Source organism: Triplophysa rosa, linkage group LG16, assembly GCF_024868665.1.
Source record: "Triplophysa rosa linkage group LG16, Trosa_1v2, whole genome shotgun sequence".
NCBI lineage: Eukaryota > Metazoa > Chordata > Actinopteri > Cypriniformes > Nemacheilidae > Triplophysa > Triplophysa rosa.
This window is the reverse complement of record NC_079905.1, coordinates 11,356,545-11,380,326: the sequence shown is the minus strand read 5'-3', so window position 1 is coordinate 11,380,326 and position 23,782 is coordinate 11,356,545. Positions and strand designations below refer to the sequence as shown.

Below are 23,782 nucleotides of genomic sequence, written 5' to 3'. Positions count from 1 at the left end.
GATGCTGAACTGCAACTTATTGTTCATTATGACCAGAGAAGAAAATGACAGTATGGGAAGATGTTTCGTTTCATGGACCAAAAACATTGTTTGCCAACACTTAAATTTATCTTAGACAATTTCAAAACATCTCTCTCTCTCTTTCTCTCTATCCCGCCCTCTCTCGCTCTTTGTAATGGTTGTGTGGGTCTCACTCAATATTTCTCATTCTTATTAACTGCATGGGTGCAATTTATTTTCCTCTCAGGCAACAGAGGTAGCTGGGAATGTGGGAGACTCTGGTCGACACTGATAAGCTCACTCTCACATAGAGGCCCGCAGGAGGGACGAGATTTACCAGGAAGACAATGTCCACCAGGTCACATACATGAGCTTACACACGGGCGCACGAGTGGAGTAATTTACTGCGCCGGCATACATATAGATAAACTTAAATAAACAGATAAACAGACCAGCACGTGTTTATAGGAGCCAAACGATCAATAGTTGATGCTTTACCTCTCTGCGCATGCTAAAGTTTGTAAGCATACAGTACACGTGCACATACCAACAAGGGCTGTCCATCAATTTATTAAATATTTACTCCCATTATTTTGTAGTTCAACCCATGTAGTTCCTTTTTATGAAAGAAAACAAAATAGTGGTCTTTTAAAGGGATAGTTTACCCCCCAAAAATGTTGTTTAACCGAACAAAAGAACCCCTCCACTTCTATTGTATGGACACAAAACTAATGCAAGTCAATGGGGACTGCTAATGTTCGGTTATCAACATTCTTCAAAATATCTTATTTTGTGTTCTGCAGAAGAAAGTCAGACAGGTTTAAAATGACAAGACGGTGAGTAAATGATGAAAGAATTTTCATTTTTGGGTGAACTGCCACTTTAATTTTAAGGATGCCATTGGCCTGCTGCCAGTGGCGGTTCTACATTGAATTACACCCTGGGCAAGACCCCCTTCGAGCGCCCCCCCCAAAAAAAAAATACGACAAAATTCTGCACAAACAGTTATATTTTATTATAACAACATAAGTGAAAATTATATTTCTCAATTAGTTTTTTTTCATGTCATCACATTGTTTAGAGCATAAGAAACAAATGGTAAAAAAAACATTTTTGAAAAATGATATTTTATTCATATGTTATGCTATGTCCTCTGTAGTGGACACTAGGACTCAGTTGTTTAAAAAATAAAATTACATGAAATTATATGTATAGGCAAAAAATATGGGATTTTTTTTTCAATCACCAATAACTTTTTGGGTTTCAGGATTTTTTGTAACCAAAATTTGAATAAAGAAGATTCTCAACTATGTTATGAAAGATATAATCGATTGAATTGATACACCATTTTACTTCATGCAATATGTGGGTAAAATGGCCATACATTAATATTCCCATTCAATGCAATGTATCTATACACTGTATCTAATTTGCATATTAATGTGTTCTTGGAGCAACATTTAATGAAAAAATAAGTGTAATAATTGGCAAAATTTTAATAATAATATATAATATTTCATAGGAATATTGATGTATAATTCATTTCCATATTCACTTGTTGTGTCTCCCAAAATGCCTGATAAACATGATTTAAGTCCTGATGTCCTCTACAGTGGACATGTTTGAAATCAATGCCTGGCCTGTTCTGTAACAGAAAGTCATTTTTTGCTTTGAAAGACATAACGTCTGAGATGTTGGTTTATGAAATACAATTTGAAAAGTAGTCCGACTTAAATTATAATTACACAGATTTGAAAATTCCGTTGGCTAATTACAGGGCCTAACGTTAACCCAACTGATGGAAATAAATAATAACTGAACTTGTAACAGTTTTGTTGTAAAGCACAATATTATGGTGATCTCGTGTTTGTTGAGATAAAACCGAATTATTGTTGTATAAGCATAGCAAGCATCATAGCAAAAAGGCTAACAAACTTAAGAGTTATACCCACCAATTAACACTAGCCCTTCATTCATGACATGGATACCGTAATAATCATAGGCTACAGAGAGAACATAGTTGCATACCTTTATCTTTTGCTCGTTTCTCCTCTTCCTCTTTTCTTTTTTTTCTAAATTGGGCACCTGATGGCTTTGACCTTTTCCAGTCCATCTCTGTATTTATTTGGCACTCGACAATCAACAGATTTCCCATCCCCCCAACACAACCAGAAGTCAAGACTAAACCAATAGAGTGTTTTCGAATGCGTCATCAATCCGGAAGTCGGCCATGTTGGAGGCATTGAAATTAAGCACTGCTATTGAACCTAATGGAAATCGCAGATTTTGCTGGAGAAAAAATGATTCTTCTTTAGAAATAACTGTGAAAATAAAGCTCTTTAATGCAAGTCGATCACACCCCAGAATCGCTATAGCCATGTGCTGTAACACCACGTGCAGTATAATTAATTATTTTCTACTCTGAACTTCACTCACGAGTCAGCAGTATTGATTGATGACGCATCGTGAAAACACTAATGGTGACCACATAATCGTTTTGTATTACCTATTTATTAGCCATTTCACACAGCTTCTGTAAACGGCACCTTCTCAGCAAGCAGGGGCGCCAATTTGCCAATTCCACACACAGTGAAATGATAGATAATAGAAAACCGTTTCGTGGTGGCGGCGCAGAGGATTTTTTTTTAACTGCTCGTGCTGCCCCCCATGTTCATGAAAAAATGCCGCCCCTGGCCAATATTATCCAACTGCAATATCGGAGGCTGCACTCCCAGGACCGCACTTCTGGGGCCGCACTTCTAGGACCCTAATTGGTTTTTACATCGCCACGTACCGAATCGGAGTTAGGAGAGAACCGTAATACCAAGGACCCTTGTTTTTGAGGACCAAAAAAGTGCAACTAAGACAGTAAATCCACCCAATTCTAATTACTTAGTTTTTAAAAGGTTTATTACACACAAATACTATATTTCATGCAATTAAACCTTATTGTTAACAGCTGAATGTTGAGTAATTATTGTGACTAACTAGCATAATATAATGACAAAAATAAACAAGATATCATGGTATTCCCTTTTTAGTCACTAGATCAACCACATTTCAAGTACAGAGTGAAGACACAATGATGACTCTGGGCGCAGATTTAAGATTGTGTTTATTTAAAATCACAACTGAACAGTTGAACACACACACAAACACACACAAAAACACAATATAAATAAATAGACTTAAATTAGGCTGAAGCCTAGTACTTGACCAATTTATTTAATCATCTTTTGTCATACTATTGCCTGCACTGAGCTGTGTCCTTGAATAGACTACACAGTACATTACAAAATCTAGCACATGGTATTTTAACAGTCAATTATTATGATGTCAAATGTAACAATCAATATTATAGAAACAGTGTCAAAATGAAGAGACATGTATCATGGGATTAACAAATTGACTGTGAGCACGAGACAATTAAAACATTAAGATTAATTTAAATTACTTAAAATGGAAAACAATGAGTAATTAACAAGGTTTCACAACGAAGAGTTCTACAGTTTATTGTGCTGGCTAGGTCTAGAATTAATAATCATCCCATAATCACAAAATCAACATTGCCAGTCGTGCTACAGTTTCGCTAAACGAATATACTTACAACTCGTTTTATAGCATTAGAAGCTTATATTGTGGCTATATATTGCATTCAAGACTATTTAGCAACTCACTTTGGCTACATTAACTTTAAAATAAAATGTTTTTAATGTTGAACTGATAAAAATTAATTCAAATTTGACACTCACACTCTGATTGTCGTCCATTCTGGAAATGCACTCGACTCGTCACTTCCGTTGTCGCAGGGTCCTAGAAGTGCGTCCCCAGAAATGCGGTCCTGAGAGTGCAGCCTCCGATATTGGCCCTGTCCCAAATGGCGCACTCCGGTCTTGTGGACCTCCTCTGATTCCTCACTTGATGACGTCAGGAAGTGCAGACCTATAGGGCACTAGGCACGAGTCCACAAGGGTACATGGGAGTGCATTTTGGGACAGACTTGAGGTCATCACACCGGAAAGAGCAAGTGGTCCTTTCTAATCACTCTCGCGGTACTTTGTTGTCATTCGCTGATCAGTCTGCGCAGTGCAGCGTGAAGTCGACCACTCGTTGTCCCATTGTTGTTATTTGGGACTTGAGCTGCCGGTTTTTATTGTCCTGTATTTCATATGTTGATATACCACCCGAGCATTATACATAGATACTTATGTTTGTAATGCATTCATTTGTAATGACGTAAATCCAACTTATGTATATGTATTTATTTGTATACACTATTCTTCTGTATACACTTCTTAATATGCATATATGTTGTTATTTAATATTTCTCTATAATAAAGAAGCTGTGTTGTTTAGCTTTACAGAGCCCAGAGACAACTAGATATAGATCTACAACAAAACATGGCTTATTACCTTAAGTAAGAAAATGCACTGCATTAAAAGTTTTTATTCTTGAATAGCTGGCATAATATAAAATAAATAAGCAATAATATGAATAAGTAACTAATTAATAAATTAATTTTGAATTTTATCAAAACATACATTTAAAAATGTATCCGTCATGTTTACGTATATGTCTGACATCCATGACACTCCTCCCATCCGTTCTGTGATTGGGCGCTCGCAAGGATTCCTGGGTAGGGGATTTCAGTGGAGTCTGCGTCAATGCGGGCATCGAGGGTACAAAGGAGGCGCTCGCGAACAGACTTCTGAGCTCTAAAAAGACAAATGGGACACCCTACAGACTTGTAGACTTGGCGAGAACACGTAATTTAAGTCCACGAGACCGCAAGTGTGCCATTTGGGACAGGGACATTGCAGTCAGATACTACTTCCCCGGCAGCTGCCCGGTTCGCCCGTGCCAAAAACCGCTACTGCCTGCTGCATTTCCTCCACAGATGTTTGAACTAAAAAAACTGTTATTATGTCAAAAAATATATATTTTTAATCCCATGCATTACTTAGCATTTCATGATCCTAATAACAACATATAGTGCCGCTGTCACCCAACCTGCAAAACATTGAACGCACAGGTCCCATTACCCGCGATCGCATTTTCAACTTTTAGTTAGTGTGTAATGTTGCTGTTAGAGCATAAACAACACCTTCAAAATGATAAAGCTCAAAGTTCAGTGCCAAGCGAGATATTGTCTTTAACAGAATTCGCTTTTCAAGGACTACAGAGAACGACTGGAATCGGACTACAGCCCTTTACTTCCCGGGTACATGATGTCACTATTCCGAGTGCTTTTAACCTCCGCCCAAAGGAATACGCCAAAAAAAGGGGCGAGGTCTTCCTTAGAGAAGAGGAAGAGCTGCTGGAGTAGTGTTTGGTTATCAGAGATTGTAAACATTTGACTGAGCTGCGCGCTTAATTCCTTTCACTTTCATCACGGTCCTACAGCTGGTAATAAGAATTCAGTTACACACATTCTAAGATAACCAACGGTCAAATAACAGCTTTAACATCGGCTGTGAAAGCTGATATGTATGTATGTATGTATGTGTGTGTGTGTGTGTGTGCGTGCGTGCGTGCGTGCGTGTGTGCGTGCGTGCGTGTGTGTGTATGCGCGCATACCTCTAAAACACTTCTATGAAACGTCCTTTGAAGTCCTGCTTGCAAATGTCTCCTGGTCAATCTGCTTTTATTATCCAACTTAGGTCCAATATAAAAAGGCAAAACTGACGCTTCTGCTATTAGTGTTAATTAATACAGTATAACCGGTCTGACAACAATCGGTCCGGTGTCATTTCCCTCGCCATAGTAGGAAAAAAATTCGCGATCTCTAACAAAGATTGACGTTTGCACATGCACTAGCAGACATGCGTTACACTTCGATCGATCCGCATGTTTTTAACTGATGAAGTGAAGTTGACGCCATTGTTACTGTTTATTGCTAAAAGCCGAAGTTTATGAATACACTTGCACTGAGAGGGGCACCGACCAATCACAACAGCCCGAGAAGCGGAAGCTCGCTGATATGGTAAGGGTGGGACATCTTCAGACACACGCTCTAAGCAGGGAACCAATCACGATAGACTGGGTCAGCTTTACCAATCAGAGCGTTTCGGAAGGAAGGACTTTAAATAAACCCGGAAGAAATCCAGTCGTTTTTTGTTAGAAGAGGGACAGCGGTGAACAATAGACTTGAAATATACAGCGGTTTTTGAAATTAGAAACATGAACATCCACTGTTAAACACCCAAAAAACAAAATCAAAGCTTCAAAAACAGCAAAAGAATGGCTCCTTTAACTTCCTCAAGAAAGATCCCACAAAACAAAACCAAATGAAATGAGATTTAATCAGGGAAAAGTAATTCCATTTGCGCCGCTTAGTTAGTGACTAGCAATAAGAGGAAAAGTTTCCGAGCCGAAAAAAAATGTAATGATATTCCTCCCTAGCTGCTTGTTTGTGTTTATATGTGTAGGAGCCGAGCAAAGCAGCGGGACGATAAGAGAGAAAAACGATGGCGCACGCTGAGGCGTCAGGAGCACAGAGACGTCTATAAACTAAAAGAAGCACTGCACTGTCGGAATATGACAGCCAATCCATCAGGGAAATGGAAGCTCTGTCTACTGCACCAAGGAGAGAGTGGCCAGAACTTTTATAAATAGTCGCACATTTTTAAGGGAAATTGAAAGTTGTCAGACATATGCTTTCCAGTCTTTCTGTTGGTCATCCGAGTGGCCACATTGGCTGAATATGATTGAAGCATCAAAGCATACAAAGTAGCAAGGGTGAATGGCTGCGTGAGAGGTAGGCTAGTTCAAGCACGGCTACAGCGAGATGATTTTTTATGGAATTGTGTCTTTGTGATGAACCATGAGTGGATCAGATGGATCCATACTAATGGTAGTAGGTCTTTAACATACTAACAGGAGGTTAAAGAGGTCTTTTGTCATTTGGAATGGAAGCTTTATGGCTCTGATATACCAGGTCAAGATAATTTTTAAAGGAATATTTTTACCAGTGCCGTCAAATTGTGATTAATCGATTCCAAAATAAATGTTTGTGTTTATAAATATGTGTGTGGCATGTATATTTAAATGACACCCATACATGTGTGTATATAAAACAAATATTTACATAAATACACATACATTTATATTAAGCAATTAATGTATAAAAAAGTATATAGAGTATTACTCAAATTTCTTAAATGTATGTATGTTTCTGTATGTGTATACTGTACATATAGATATATTGATATAAATGTCACACACACATATATTATTTCAACACAAACAGTAATTTGGGAATCACGATTAATCGATTTGACAACACACATTTTTTTTACACCTGGTATTTAAATCTGTCTCAAGTGATCCAGTCATACGTGGTGAGTTTACATTTAGTAAAATGCATTTAGGGGACATCACAATGTTTCACATAACAGTACAAATGCAATACTGTCACATGCATTCATGGATGCAGTCACTTGTGTGTGGTTTAAGTGATTCACTTACAAACCATTTACACTTGAATTTGTGGTAGTAAACTTGTGATTGGATCGCTTAAAATGGATCTTGATACCGGCTGTAAACTGGGCTGGTGTTAGGTACAAATTTCAAACGCTGTCTTTATTCCGTCACACATTTTAAAGACACCCAGCACTATACCTCTATGAATCCTCAAGTTATATCAAAACCTCGGTAAAGATGAGGGCTTTTCATTTTTACATGTAAAAATGTGAATGTGATTATTGAGGAGACAAAAATAAAATACAAATTTAACTTCAAAGAAGAAACACAGTGTATCTAATTCAAAGAATAGCGGAGTGAAATAGGCAGGGGAGGCACTTGATTAAAGCAGAATATCGGCTCATATGGAAACGCACGTAAAAGAGAACTAGCCCGAGGCTCTGGACAGGGAGTGTTACATGGATGCGTGGCCATCCTTTCATCTGTGCATGGCAGCGGAAGATGGGCAGGAGGATCTATGCTATTAACCTCATCAAAACGAGCATGGCCGCTAAGTCAAACATTATACAATGTCCCGAGGAATGTTCCTCACTGTTCTCTTTGGACAACAACAGAATCCACATGAAGAAGGAGTTTAACTTTGAAGTAACTGCTAGCAGCTGCAGAAAGCAGTCGCAAAGAGGAGTCACATTAGGCTGACTGCCAATTAGCAGGTGTTAGATAAAAGAGATCTGAAAATTAGCACCATCGCGTGGGAGTCATTAGGTGCAACGGCTGACCAGCATGGTTTTATAATGGATGAGGAATATGGAACTATTTTTGGCTACTTATTGAATGCAGGCTATGCAACAAACATTTTTTATTTCTTTATTTTTTTGATACAAGTGAAGTCAATAGTATCATCATTCACCAGGCTGTATACCATCATGAGAAGTTATCACATTTCTGGATGCTACTTTATGTAGATCAGGACTTATATTACAAAAAACTGAAGCTGTTTTGTTATCATTATATTGTTTAACATTTACCTACATTTTGCATTTCCGAAGTTAACTTCAGGTCTGTGTTTGTTGATCGGTCTGTCAAGTGGCTAATAATACATTAGTACACAATAATATTAGTTTATATCAATATTTATTGTATAATAATTGCATTTAAATGAACAATTTGTTGAATGGGTCGTGCAACTTCATTTTGTCACATTTAAGTTTAGCCAAGTAACGGTTCTTCAACTGCTAGCCCAAAATAATACTTACTAGACATACTTTTAAATCGCTAGCTATGTAATTTACTTGTTATTTCTTTTGCCTGTTATCATACACAATCTACAAGGACTCTATTCTTTGTGGATGTGTACCGGAAGTTAGAGTTTGGCCCACAAAAGCGTGCACGTGTAGTAACGTTTGTTAATGTTGTTGCTTTGAAACTGTCTCTACAAGAAAAAATATGTTCTATATAATAATTCTACTGATGTTAAGAGCGTTTTGAGACTTCAATTTGCTAATTAATAACAATTTCCAATTGAACTTTAAATTGGTATGGGTTGTCTGACTCATAGGAGAAAATCATCATAAGAATGACGATTAAATTAGCACAGCCGTACACACGGAGGGTTAACATTAAGAACACAGAGTTAACATCTCCACACATGGGCAATGTGTTTATAATCAAATTCACTCAATTCCAACCGCACGCTCCGGTGAGGAAAAGCAATGGAAACCACAGCAAAGATAAACGATGGCCGGTGTGGTATGATTTACACCATACGAATGGATAAATATTTCAATTTAAATGCAAAACATTAAACCGGAGGAGGCAGTAGATCAATGCAAGCATACCGTAACATACTTCTTTATGGTTCATAAATAATAGCTGATGCAATTACTCCTCTTCAAATGAGGTTTTAAAGCTGGTGTGGCACAGTATGTCTTTATAGTAATGTTTTTATTTCCTAAACCTTGTGTTTTTCTTGATCTTAATGTAATTGCTTCTGTCTTTTGGCTCATCAAGCTGACAGATATCTGCAGGAGGACAGTTTCTCAAGATCTCTGTGTGGCTCATCTGTGCTCGAGCAGGATCTCTCAATTCACAGCCTCCAGCTCCATCACCATTTACATGAATATCTTCACAAGTAGATGTTCATATAGTTACTGAATAGGACTAATTACATACTTTAACATTGCAATGATAAAGATCATCAAAATGTTAAATACCCCATGAATTCAAAATGTATCATTTTTAAATGTTTTTAAAAAGGACAGGTTCTTACAGGTTCTTACAAGAAATACATAGACAGAGGAGAGGAAACTGTACCATTCAAGCAATTTCATTCTTATATCCCAAGGTCCGCATGCTGGATTCACAATGATATGAGGAGATGTGGCTGGGCCACCGATATATTTTTACCGTGTTAACAACCAATAACACCTAAACACTGTACAATATATGCTGTGATTGTAAATGCTTTAACCATGCATTATTATAGCATATATCAACCAACCCAAAATCATGCATTTTGAATTTAATAAATACTCTCTCATACACACTGACAGAAATACGCTGCTGCACAATTATTCCTTCTGCTAATATGAAGCGTTCCTCTTTCATTTCATCCATTGGCAATATCAAATGTCATCTACAATTGAGAATGCTGGCAACAGAATGGCGACAGTGATGGTGACGATGATACTTATGATGACATTCCAAAAGTGTCTTGATGCCAAGGGATAAAAAACGGTGGCTTTCCAGCACAATACAGTGCCATTTGTCATCTGCCAAGGACAGTCGTAATCATCCCTTGCGTGTGCCTTTACCCATCAGTCTTTTCCTCGCTGTGTATCGGGATCAATCTAGGCTCATTTATTTTAATCGTCTCCTGTTTGCTAAACTGGCAAAGTCAACGGAGGACAATGGAAACAAGGCTCGCTCTCAAAACAAGCCAAAGCAGTGATTTCCTGCTGCTGTTGTAGTATTGGTTGTGTTATGCTGTTTGTTCTGAAAACCTTCAAAAGCTGTTTTTTGGTATTAATTAAATATTTAGTTATATATTTGTTCTAGCAGTTTTGTTTTTTAACAAAGATGTGTCATAAATGTATAGGCTACACACAAAAAAAGATTTCTGAAACATAATTATGACTGGAACAAACTTTGAAATGTGATAAAACATTACATTTAATTACAATAAATTATTTTCACAACGCACTGAACTTCACTTTCTGTGTGAAGTTTCAAAATGTCATAGACAGGCCTAAAACTAATGACATTTATTGGAATAAAGACTTTAAACATGAACAGCTTGTGTGCATTGTAGATCTTACGGGGTATAAATTAATGAGAGTAAAAATAAATCAGTGTAATAATTAAATCAAACATATGTGTATGTTTCCATCTTACTTGAGCATTGCCTCTGGTAAATATCTGTAGCTTCACTTTATAACACTACAGTATGTCAGTTAGAGCTATGGATCCACAGCTGTATACCAGAACCAGATTTTTGTCATTCTATCAAAATAAAAGATTAGTCAAGACATGCCTGATAGTGTTGTGGCACATCTGGTAATGTACAACATCAAACTTATGCGTTTAGTGGGCATGCATGCATGTAATGTAAATTGTAGCACTGTGCACTTGCAATAGTGTGAAATAAAACCTCTTAAATTCATGAAAATAGCAAAACACTTTTATCTTTTTATCACTTAAAACATGGCTTTGAATTATAATGAAAAAGAATCAATGTTTAATCAAGAATAAACAGGAAGCTTGGAATCAAGCTAAGGAATATACAAATTATAAATATATTATTTGGTTAATACGTAATGTGTTCTTTCGATGACGAACAAAACGGGTTATTTAACGTGAAAAACCCATAGTACTCCAAAACATCAGCTGTATCAGATATACTCTTATTATAGGGAGATGGAAAGGTCTGTAATACGTAACGGCTAACAAAACCCATTGACATCCATTCAAAAAACTAGCTGGTCTCCTTTCCTGCGTTCCGCTAAAGCCAGGGCGTTAGCATTAACCGTTACGCTTTTTTTTAAAGCCTGAAGGTTGTAGCCTTTCCATCGGCTGTATCACTGCTCAAAGTGATGCAGGGGTTGCTATGGTTTCTGCGGGCTAAACGTCAGCCAAATGTGTACACGTGATACACAATATCGCCGACGTAATACGCAGAACATGATCTGAGGAGGCGTTCGTTGTACCTTTGTCCAAGCTATACAAACGCAAAAACCCATAAAGTGAGTAACTATTGCTGTTATATAATACATATTGAAAAAGAAACGAAAGAGTACAACTGTTTCATCTTTAGAATTGACAACGCGTGTTGTAAAATGATGTCGTAAACATGAATAGATGGTATCAAGAGGCTATTGGTGCTTTAGCATGCTGGCTAACTGATGTGAAGTTCACTCCATCCTTCAGTTTTATAAGCATAAAACATTGCATATGTCAAAGACATGTCAGTAACGTTACACGTTTAACGTGTAACGTTAATGTTAGATTAAAGTAACTTTAGGTAACGTTAGCTAAAAATAAAGAGGCAGTGTATTATAATAGGTAGAGCTGCTTACCTATACAGCATTATATTGGGCATCACAAACATTTGCAATATTTTAGGGAACGTTTTGTGCACGTGCCGTGTCAGTTGAGGTGTGTGTGTGTGACCTATACTACTTCGTTGACTAATGCTAAAACACGACTGCCTTAGTTGAAAGCTCACCGACGTTAGGTCCTAAAACAAAGCCACAATCTGACTCCAATAACATCAATTGCAATTTGCAATTTATTCTAATATTGCTTGTGGACTTAAATACAGTTAAATTGAAGAGGTTGTGCTTGAGACAATGTTTACAGTTTGATCATGTCAGCAGAGTTCCTTTAATCTGCATGCTTTGCAAGATAAAAATTAGGTAAATATGCTCAGGTATAAACACATTACATAAGGGTTTGTGATAAGCAGTCCCAAACTTCCAAAAGAATACATGAAGTTAAATTCACCCATTTTTTGTAATTTACTCACCTTCATACAATTACATATGTATATAACTTCCTTTTTTCATTTAAAAAAAACAAACAAAAAATATATATTAAAGGAGTTCACTGTAAAATTAGAATTTCATGATAATTCACTCACCCACATGTCATACAAGCCATCCGTGTGTTTATTTCTTTTGTCGAAAACAAATTGAGGCATCCTGGAGGACCTCCGAGGCAGAGCAAGCCATATATTTAAGTTTAAAAAGTATATTTTTTGTTTTCTTGGAAAATGACCAATCGCCCCTAGAGAACACTCTTATCCAACCACCAACAGCCCCCCGTTTAAGTGCATTATATGAATAAGAACCCTGGAAACCTTTCCTCAAAAGCCTCAATTTGTTTTCGACAGAAGAAATAAACACACGGACGGAATGTATGACGTGTGGGTGAGTGAATTATCATGAAATTTTAATTTTATAGTGAACTACTCCTTTAAAAGGCTGTCATGTGTTATGAGTGTCAAAATGGTGAGCTCCAAAAATCACGCACATCCATCATTAAAGTAATTTAAATGACTCCAGAGACTTAATTAATATATTCTGAAGCAAAACTATTGGTTTGTGAGAGAAAGCATGTAACTGAAACCAAAACAAGCATATTCCAAACATTTTAGTCCCATAAGAAAAAATATTATTATGTCCTGCTAAAGAAAAGAAAACAATTGTAAATTGTGAGAATTGATCAATTCATGATATAAGAATTATTTTACTGTATGTGTTTTAAATTATACTTTCTTTATACTTTCTCTACTTGGATTTTATGTTGTGTAATTATTTAAAAATATTTTGTTCTTTATATCTGGCAGCTGCATTTCTTGGCTGGATAACAATATTTGAGTATTTATTTGAGTACAATATTTAAGTAATTAAATGTTTAATGTTAATAACAAAGTGTTTTTTCTTTAGTGGATCGTGGGTCGAAACGGCGACAGGTAAAGCCTTTGGCCGACTCTTTGCTGGAAGCTTTGGATTATGATAGCTCAGACGACAGTGATTTTGAAGTAGGAGATGCGTCAGGTAATCTTTTTATTTTTCCTCAATTCTTTCTTCTTATCAAATTGATCCACTTATTAGTAGTTACTATCGTTACTATTAGAACTTTTGGGCTATTTGTTCATACTGCAGAAAGCCATTTTAGACTTGCCCCCTGCTTGGATTTTCTCACCTGTCATGGAAACAGCTGCGGTGGAGATGAGACCTTCATCACTGTTGCCTTGCTTGATAAGACCTCCTGCAATGCATTACTTATACTGGAGTCACATAAGCGACGGTTTCATATCACCATGACAGACTGGAGGTTAACACAAAGCTATCCCATCAAGCCCCTGTCTACAAAGTGCAGCCGATAATGAAATTCTAACACTTTGACCCCTTTGGGTCTTAAAGTTGCTCTCTATGAGAAACTTTCTGATGAGAACTAAAACGTACAGTGACACATTATTCTGATTGGACAATAAATCATTGTCACACGTTGTATTAAAGTGCATAAATAACTTGAAGTTATTTAACTTATTCATTACCAACTACACATGTAACATTTATTTCAGTTTTATATTTTGCATCACATTAACTGTTTTATATTCTGAACAAAAAACCCTATGTGCATGTAATGATGCTGATCTCTAATCCATTTTTGACAGGTTCAGACGGTACTGGGAATGGAAGCGATGAGGACGGTTCAAAGGACAGTGCCGCGGGCTCTGAAAGCGACTCGGATGCCGTCGGGTCCGCTAACGAGGAGGGCATAGATGAAGAGGAGGCCAAAGATTTAAATGAAGACACAGAGGAAGAGGAGAAAGCCAAGGAACTGTCATTCTCAGAGGAGATGAGCAGCAAAGAAACAGGAGGAACCTCCAGGAACCGCAGAAAAGCAGAAAAATCCTCAGAGTCTGAACCCAACGGTAGCGGTACAGCCGAGGAAGGCTCCTCAGAGCCTAAAAAATGGAACCTGCGGCGGAACCGGCCAATGCTGGACTTTACTACGATGGAGGAGCTGAACGAAATGGATGATTATGACAGCGAGGATGACAATGACTGGAGGCCCACTGCAGGGAAAAAGAAAGGCAAGACATCTGGCAAGGAGAAAGGAGGAAGTGAGGTAGAGGAGGATGGGGGTAGTGATGAAGATGACATTGATGATGATGATGATGATGATGATGATGATGACGACGACGATGACGACGACGATGATGAAGATGAGAATGAATCCAGTAGCAGCGATAGCGAAGAGGAAGGGAAGAAGCCAAAGAAAAAAGCAGGCAAGAGCACCGGGGCATTCGATGAAGAGGAGACCAATGACAGTCACAGCACATCGCATGGGAAGGGCAATGAGGTAATATCACCTGATAACATATCTCAAACATGTATTAAACTATCCTGCATTGAATTATTCTTTTTCTGATGCATTTTTCATGAGCGTGAATAGTGGATTTTAGCTGGTTAGAAGTCATTATAATGATACATTTACTTGTCAATAGAAGATATTTTTTAACCAGTCTTTGCAGGCCACTAATAGCTGAGACAGTCTGCATGTAGAGCACAAGGTCACCAGCACAGTTTATAGTGAAGGAGCGTTAATTTTTTTTCCGTTACTTAAGAATTCTTTATATTTGCAACTTCGTTGTTCATTAAAAATGTCTTTTTAATTTCCTTTCAGTATTGCTCCTAGCATTTGGTTTATTTGACTCTGGCTACTAGTTCCAGGATCTTAAACGGCTCTCATCTCTTCCTGCTTAATACTTTTCCTTGCAAGATCTGCCCAAAGGAACAGTTCACCCAAAAATGAAAATTCTGTCATCATTTACTCACCCTCAACTTATTCCGAATCTGTATGAATTTATTTGAGCTAAAGAAAACAGAGAAAGATATTTACATTTACATTTAGTCATTTAGCAGACACTTTTATCCAAACCGACTTACAGAGAGTTCAGGGAGCAATAAGCGATATGTCATACAGGAGCAATAATACAATAGGTGCTAATACAAAGTTACTAGTTTCAGCAAAAGCTAGAGCAATACCTGTTGAGAGAAAGAGAGAGGGTTAGTTTTTTTTTGGAAGAATGTTTGTAACCAAACAGCCACCATTGACTACCATACTAGGAAAATTGTTGAAAACAAAAAAATATATTTTGAAGAATGTAGGAAAGCAAACAGTTCTGGGGCACTTTTGACTACCATTGTTAATTGTTCCTACTAAGGTTGTCAATGGGGTGCAAGAACTGTTTGGTTACAAGCATTCTTCCAAATATCTTTCTCTGTGTTCATCAGAACAAATAAATTTATACAGATTTGGAGCAACTCGAGAGTGAGTAAATGAAAATAATTTTCATTTTTGGGTAAACTATCCCTTTAATACTCTTACTACTTGCAAGATCTGCATAAACTGTGTTTTTGTGTCAGAACATTGCTGCTCTTTTCATTTTAAGCAAATTTGTCCAAAAAAGTTTAATTGTACAAAAAGCCGATAAATTGAATTCTCTTATTTTTTGCAAATGAATATTGAGCATTCAGAAAATCTAGTCATTGTCTTGTACACCATCAGATTGCTCATACAAAAAAGAATAGGCTTATCTGAGAAATTCGGTTTATGGGATTGGCTAATCTTCCAACCTCAGAGCTGGTGTGCTTTTGTGTCCCAATTTTTGAATCTAAAACCTAGTTTGTACATTAGCTTTAGTTTAGAAGAAACCACTCGAACTGGAGTTAGCTTGTTAAGTTATTCATTTCTTCCTCAGGACTCTTTGCTGGAGCGGCCCCAGATGTGGAGCTCCCAGAGGATGGAGCACATCCTTATCTGCTGCGTGTGTCTTGGAGACAACAGTGAAGATGCGGATGAGATCATCCAGTGTGACAACTGTGGCGTGACCGTGCATGAAGGTAAAATCCCAAACTCGACTGCCTGCCACCGAGGACTCAGCTCAAATATTGATCTCAAATGTTTGCACAAAGTTTTGAAAAATGAGCTATTGAATGCATTTTAATATTCAGTTTCTCCGATTCTAGTGCTTTCACGAAACGTTTTTGATAGATTAAGAGAGGTATTTTCTTTGAGATTAGAGTGAAAGCTTAAACAATTTTTCAGTTGTTTCGAGTTTGTTTTGTAGCACATGCTTGCAGCCGGTTTGTACACAGGATTGCGTTGTCAAGACAGAGTGAGGAGAATAGATACTGAAGGGAGAGTGATCTTCATCATCCCACATTATTAGCTCTTTGTGACTGCGGCTCAATGGAAACAAAAATCAATTACTCTTTAAACCGTCTCTTAGCGGCGGGCGTCTCATTCAGACAGGCCTGCTTAACGGCAGCCAAGCAGACTGGATCGATATGTCACCACTAATTTTCAATTAATCACTGATTTCTTTCTTTAATTATTTATTTACCGCTTGTTTTTGTGCAGTCATTACACTGCTGATTTGTAAGAGCATCACAGGTGTAGTTTGACACACTCAGAAAGACATTGAGACTCTTCTGCTTGTGTCAGAGATTGTGAAGAGTTTGGTTCCAAAATGAGATAACTCCGTTTTTAAATTTTTTCAAAAATCATGTTTTTTATTATGTTATCATGTTTTATTGTGTTAGTTAGCTGTATTTTTTGTTTGTTATTATGACTTAAATCAAAACAAACCAACTGCAGTTTGATTGATATTAATTGAAATGCACAATAAAAAACATGTTTTTTTAACATTTTTAAAAATGGAGTTATCTCATTTTGGAACCAAACTCTTTGGTTTTGTGTATGTTATAGCCAGACTATTTTATTAAAACACTTTTATCTTTTTTTATGCATTTTTAAAAATTTTATGTATCCTGAATGTTTTGCTCTGAATTAGCTTGAAAATGAGTTAAAACCTGAAGAGTTTTTCTACATATCTATGTCGCATTAACAACAGAAGCTGTGTCCGTTTTATGTACTGTGGTATAGCAAAATTTTAGTGCTTTTAATCAGAAGGATGTTGTTTCGAGTCCTGTAAGGAATAACAATGAACAGTGTCCTTGAGCCAGGCATATGATTCCAGGTTTCTCTGGGGGATTGTCCCTGTAATAGAAGCAAGTCACTTTGGATAAAAGGATCTGCTAAATGACTACTTAGTTACCTGCTTGCTCAACAGATTTCATCTGTTAATTTCATCAAGTTAATTACATCTTCACAGTACTTGCATTTACGTCCCTTCATCACAGCACACAGCAGTGGCTGCTGGTTAAAAGGGGGCAGGCTAAGAAAATATATGCATGCAGAGCACTATAGGTACCTCTATATAGGTATAGGTATATCCTGCTGAAAATTACATGGCTTGATGCATTTTCCAAAGGATCTTTGACCATGTTACCTGATTTTTTTTCTTTGCTTTGTTATGTTATTTGACAGTGTGTATTATGTAAACTTTTATGAATTTAGTTTATATTACCATTATTATTCTCTTTTTCATATTACACTAATAAGGCTCAAGCAATTCTGCAACTTGCCAACTAAAAAGTTTTTGTTTTAGGCAAGTCCATTCAAAAATAATCTTTATTTTTATTAACGTGTATATTCTTGTCAGTTTTTTGCTAGCAAAAATATGTGGAATGCAGAGCAGAGAGATAGATAGGCATTCTCCCCTCTCTCATGTGAGAGGATGGTCACTTTAAAGATATTACCATAGCTATACTTACTGAGCAAATGTGGATCTAAGAGATGGGTGGTTGTGTTAGTAAACATTCTTGCGGTTTTGATGCCTTCAGTGTAGACACACTCAGGCTGTGTTGCATGTTTTGTGTAGTGTAGATGGTGGGATATAAATCTTCAGACTAATGATTGTTTTTTAATACTTTTTGAAGTTGTGAGACTTTGCATGTTGTTTTTTAATGGATTGTCATTACAGTGCTTTGCAGTGCTTTAGTATTGATTCTCATCTGGTGATATCTATCATCACAGGCTATATGAAACCCTAGTTCTTGATTCCATTATTCATGGTTTTCGAGAATAAAAATTTGAAAGGTAAAAAATATGATTCAGAACAATAAATACACATTCACTTGCAACAAAGATACCCATGGTTTGTGTAGACCACCTTTATTTATCATCTGTCAAGAGTGTAAAATGTCTTTTTTTGCAGAGACACTTGATACATTTCGATGTTTCATTTTCAGGACATTTTTGTTTACTTGTGTACAGTTAAGAAAATCGTGCTGGGTCGCCAATGTAAAATCTGAAATAAAACCAGCTACTTTACAGTGATTTCAATAACAATCCGAATCACAGTGGTGTAAATTGAACCAAGATCCAAATTCTAATAATAACATTTCCCATGGGCCACATCAGGATGGGGAATGCCAGCAGCATCCAAGCGCTGAGACAGCTGTTTCAGAGCAAAGTTCTTGACCTGGTCCCGTCACTTGCCACCTGCTAGTCCCAGCTGTTCCATGGTACCACTCGTCCAAGTGGGAAGGGGCTGGTTGGTCCAGGAGGTGGGGCGGAGCGTGTCACAAACGCTCACTTGAAATTTGTGCGCTAGTTTGAAAAGGTGACCTTTAGACGAGTTTCTACAATGTGCTTATCACAAAGGCAAAAATAAGGTTTGACCCGTTAGTCTCTCCTTTCCCAGACCAGTGATTTGCTGTCCCTTCACGTCAGCTATTTTGGGTCAGACTGCTTTGGCCAGAGTTTCAGAGCTTTGAATGCAATAAAATGAGTCTGGTTTTCGCACGCCACTGTGGGATGTCACGATTCAAGCTGTGGAGGGCATGGGTGGCCGTTGAAACAAGGGATTTAGATTCTTATCTGGCTATTTGCAAAGGGAAAGTTCAAGTGGCAGCTTTGCTTTACGTTGCAGTGTTTGGGTAACGCCACTAGGCAGCGAGATTCGGAAATGTTCTGGGAAGGAGCCAGGAAAAATGGAATGATAAAGTAATGGAGCAAAGGGGCCACGAGAGCAGCACTGGAGATAAGAGACGAGCTGTCATCCTTAGATGCACACAAGTGTCTCACAGCTTGACTCTAAAGCTCGGCAGTCTGCGGAGGCTCTGACCTCGCATATGGCCTCGCTCAAACTCTAAAGGGAAAGACTCTATCAGAGCGGAGCGCAGAGAAAGCTCACACAATTTCCATTCGGGTCCAAACTCAATTTGCACGCTCCTCATTATCCAAGATTAACCAAGAAGTGTTACTTGATACTTGATTCGGTCCACAAAGCTATTCAGACTAATTATGAATCCTTTTGTCTCCCTCCAACTTGTTTGTTGTTTTTATTTCTTTTAGTAGTTCATTAAACCAAAAAGAGGATTTTTACTGGCTATGTTGTAACGGCCGTCACTGTTATCCAGTGAAGTGAGTTTATTAAAACCGTACCCCAATAAAAGGCATCACATCGTTCAGTAATGGTTTTGCACTCATTGGAACACCAATTACCATGCTGCCGCTATTGATTTCAGTAAGACCCTAATGAGTTCTGGACCGTAAAGTTAATTATTTCCCCAAACATGTGCAATTCATTTAAGTTGGATACTTGCTTAAATAGCTTTTTTTTGTCAAATTTGGTCCACAGAGAATATTTTTTTATGTTGTCTTCTGCTTTGTCTCAGTTTGTTGTCTTGAGTTAACGCTTACCGCAACTTTGGTATCCGTTTTTTAATTTACTAAAATGAACTTGTTCTACTTGTAGGTGTAAAAACACATTGGTGTTTTCAGTCATGTTGAATCTAGGTTATTGGTAAAATATTGCATCACAATTTTAACGTCTTGATGCATCACATCATTTAGGGTTAGGTTAGAAGAGATACAGCTACGGCCAAAATCTTGCTGTATTCCTTCAAGCCACAACCCTCATTTAGGCAGAAAGCAACATTGCACTGGGACGATCAATTTGCACTAGACCCAAATTTACGTATTTGTCTAAGGAGAAACACTTTTTACAACTTAGAATCCAGAGCTTTCGTAAGCTCTCCTAACAAAACATAATAGGGCAATTCCATGAAAATGTCAACCTTACCATGAAAATATATAGTTTTCCCAAAGTTTTTACCATACTAATAGCACAGATGTCAAGATTTGGTGGTTCAGATGCCCATTTCAGGTCTCTCTTCAAGTCTTGAAAGCAAGCATTTGTTTTATTTTTAGTGCATGATTTTTTATAGTCAGGTAAGTGCCATTTTCAGTGGTGTCACATCCATAACATAATAATAAAAATAAATAATAAAAATAAAGTAATTATTTTAAGTTCTGTGAAGAGGCATTCCTTCTCCATTTGTTGGGTATAATTGCTTCAGGTTTGTGCATTTTAATTCAAAGAAATCCTACAAATTTGTCGCCTCCCCAAAACCGTGTCCTTTTTTGTCACATCCATAAGCATGTTTATTTCCCCTTTTGAAAATCGAAAACTTGTGTATAGACTGACATTTTTCTGATGTATAAACTTTATCAACACGGGTTTAGTAAACAGATGGTTCAGTATATTGATCACAAATACATTCTCTGAGTTTATGTGTCACATCCTTTACGCAAAAATCACATACTGTACCTAAAGCTGGAATTGCTCAATAGTTTTGTGTAGTTTTATTAATATTTTAAATTAGCTTTTATTTTTAGAATTTTTTAGTTTTAATTTTAATTTTAGTTATTTTAGCAATTTTGTCAGTTTATTATTTAGGCTGTTTTTATATGTTTTATGTTGCTATATAAGTAATTAATTTTTTTAGTTTTATTTTTGTTTATATTATACTTTTAGTGACTTAAACTTATTTGTTTATTTTATTATAAGTTTTTCCAAAAAATTTAGGCCAATATTTTATTTGATTGATATTCTCATGGTTTTTGTGTGGTTGAATGCAGCTCCTTGGTCTAGTACAAACCTGAAAAAGTGACTCGTTAACATGTATTTTTCATATAGTTAGGACTGTTCTTTTGATACATTTCATAGTTTGGAAACTATTTATTAGGCTTAGTTTTATGAATAGGTTTCTCTTTAAAAACAATATTAACAAAAAGTTTGCTGAAACATTCTGTATTGCAGGGCTAGTCAACTGGCGGCCCGCGGGCCAAATGCGGCCCGCCAATCATCTTTTCCTGGCCCGCCTTAACATTTCAAATAAGTGGAGAGACTTTAAGAACGGTGTGCTTTAAATGCACGTCCTCCTGAGACGCCACATCTTTAAAAGCCCAAAATGCTGCTACATTCAAAACGAAAGTAATTCCCGCGGCTCATAATTTTTTACGTCTTATAAAGCGATTTGATCGGTCAGTCCAAGAAACTAAATGTTATTTACAACGTTATAATCAGCAATGCATTGCACAGCCACAGGCAATCGGTTTGCGCACGTGATAGGTCGCGTTCTAAAACGCGTTTTGTGCCCTTAAAAGCAGGCTAACTGTAGGAAGGGTACACCACGTTAACGGTTGTCTGAGATAAGGGAAAACGGTGTTGTTTTTATTACTGCATTCATTATGTATAACAGCTATATTTACGAAAAACAGCTGTTCATCTCCCCCAGAACTCGCACTATACAAAGGATCTGCCCTATAAGTGCGTGGGGCACATGAATGCGATCTGAATTCACCCGAAGATGTGATAATAGCGTTCAGTTTCTTGCACAGATCAATTGACTCGCTTTATAATTTATAGGGGCAGGGATTACTTTTGTGTTGAATGTATTTGCGTTTTTTACTTTTATTGGTTTAACTTTAATTAATTCAACCAAATATCTTCAGAAATATCTTCTTGAAAAAACAATGCCACCCACATCTCGATGTACTGGAGGACTGTGGGTGAGTAAATTAGTAGCAATTTTTGGGTAAAGTAATGCATTAAGGAATATAAAATACAATTAAAAAGACAATATCCCTTTTAATTTAATATCATGAAAAGGCTCAAATACTGGATGCAATATTTGTGTGCATGTTTTAATCATGGCCTATAAGTAACAGCAACAAAAACAGTATAAAAGGAACAAAACGCAATAAATAACAGAAGAAATGAGAATATCGTAAAAAAACTGGCCCGCATCCTATTTATACTTTTGCAATCTGGCCCTCAAAGAAAAGTAGTTGAAGACCCCTGCTGTATTGCATGTGTCTGTTTTCACACTGGTGCACCTGACAGAGCTCATACAGATGGTTTATTCCTAAATGAATTCAGGTATTTAGCTCAGGGTTAAAAACCAGTTTTTACTTTGCTTTATCTGATCTTCCAAACGTTCACTTTTTGGCACTCATGCCTGAGTTTCTTTGGCCTTCAAAGAAGATTGTACCCGGTCAGAATGTATGATTCATTTTGCTGGATTTGTGGCAGGCCAGTCACATCATCACATTGGTATCACAGAGGGTAGTTGACCAATAAACAGTCCAATGTGTCCTATGGTGTGACAGCAAAAATTTAGAAAACAAGCTGTAAATAATATATTATTTTGTATTGATATCTATATTTATAATGTAAAATAGCATAAGAGAGATGTATCTTTATTGTTATTTTTTCATTTTTGCTGTCACACAATAGGACTCATGTGCGGCTTATTTACAACTACCCATGTCCAAGGTTTCAAACAGCTAAAATGAACACTTTTAGTACTTGCTGAAATAAACATAAAACTGCCTTGTGATGCAACAATCACAGCCAGACAGAAGTTACTTTGTTACATGTGCAGTTATGAGGAGCATGATTTTGGACCAATTGCCAAAAATGCTATAATGGTATGTAAGATTGTTGGTGTCATTATAAATCATGATGTTATTTCACAAGAGTAAAATGAATAATATATGATCACAAGAGAAGGATTTAATCTGTTTGATAGCTACATGCCGTTTTTCCCTTCTCTGTCTTGCAACCCTCCAGAATAAAAAAACATTTAATTTGAGTCTTTGTTCTTAAAGGTAGCATGCTGTTATTGAATCGCTGTGGTTTCATCCCCAAACAAATCCAACTTCACAGAATAAAATTAAAATGTTATCTCGTTTAATTTTTTGTTTAATCATATTTCTTTTCACTCACCCCTTAATGAGGAAAGGATTTATTCCACGCATTGCTGGTTATGAAAATGATTGTGTTTTTTTGTACTTTTTCAGTGAATCACTTGTGCTGCTTTACATCAAGGCAGCTGCTTTTCATAGCTCGTACCTCGTCTTTTTTCTTACTCATCTGTCTGGTCCCGCGGGCTTTAATTAGCACTATTCATTCACTCCTTTGCCCCCGACTTCTGTTGTTTCTCCCAATGGTCCTGCTTTGTGTGCTGACTTAGCCAATATTTAAGCTATTGAATAAATCTACTTGTAGCATTTAGTGTAAAAAAGCTTTAAAAACATCTCTGCTGAGTGATGACGCAATAATTTGACAAGGAATAACTCAAAGGCAAT

General features: G+C 36.9%; 1 protein-coding gene across 2 annotated transcripts in view; it reads left to right on the top strand.

Annotated features, from left to right (window-relative positions):
• Nucleotides 1–11,560: 11,560 nt before the first annotated feature.
• Nucleotides 11,561–23,782, top strand: part of phf14 (PHD finger protein 14) — a 75,558-nt gene continuing 63,336 nt past the window's right edge. For both annotated transcript variants that reach the window (XM_057354882.1, XM_057354883.1), the window contains exons 1-4: nucleotides 11,561–11,664; nucleotides 13,369–13,479; nucleotides 14,103–14,794; nucleotides 16,197–16,338. In XM_057354882.1, coding sequence (XP_057210865.1) covers nucleotide 11,664; nucleotides 13,369–13,479; nucleotides 14,103–14,794; nucleotides 16,197–16,338 — 946 coding nt within the window. In that variant the 5' untranslated portion in view covers nucleotides 11,561–11,663. The remainder of the gene's footprint in view (nucleotides 11,665–13,368; nucleotides 13,480–14,102; nucleotides 14,795–16,196; nucleotides 16,339–23,782) is intronic.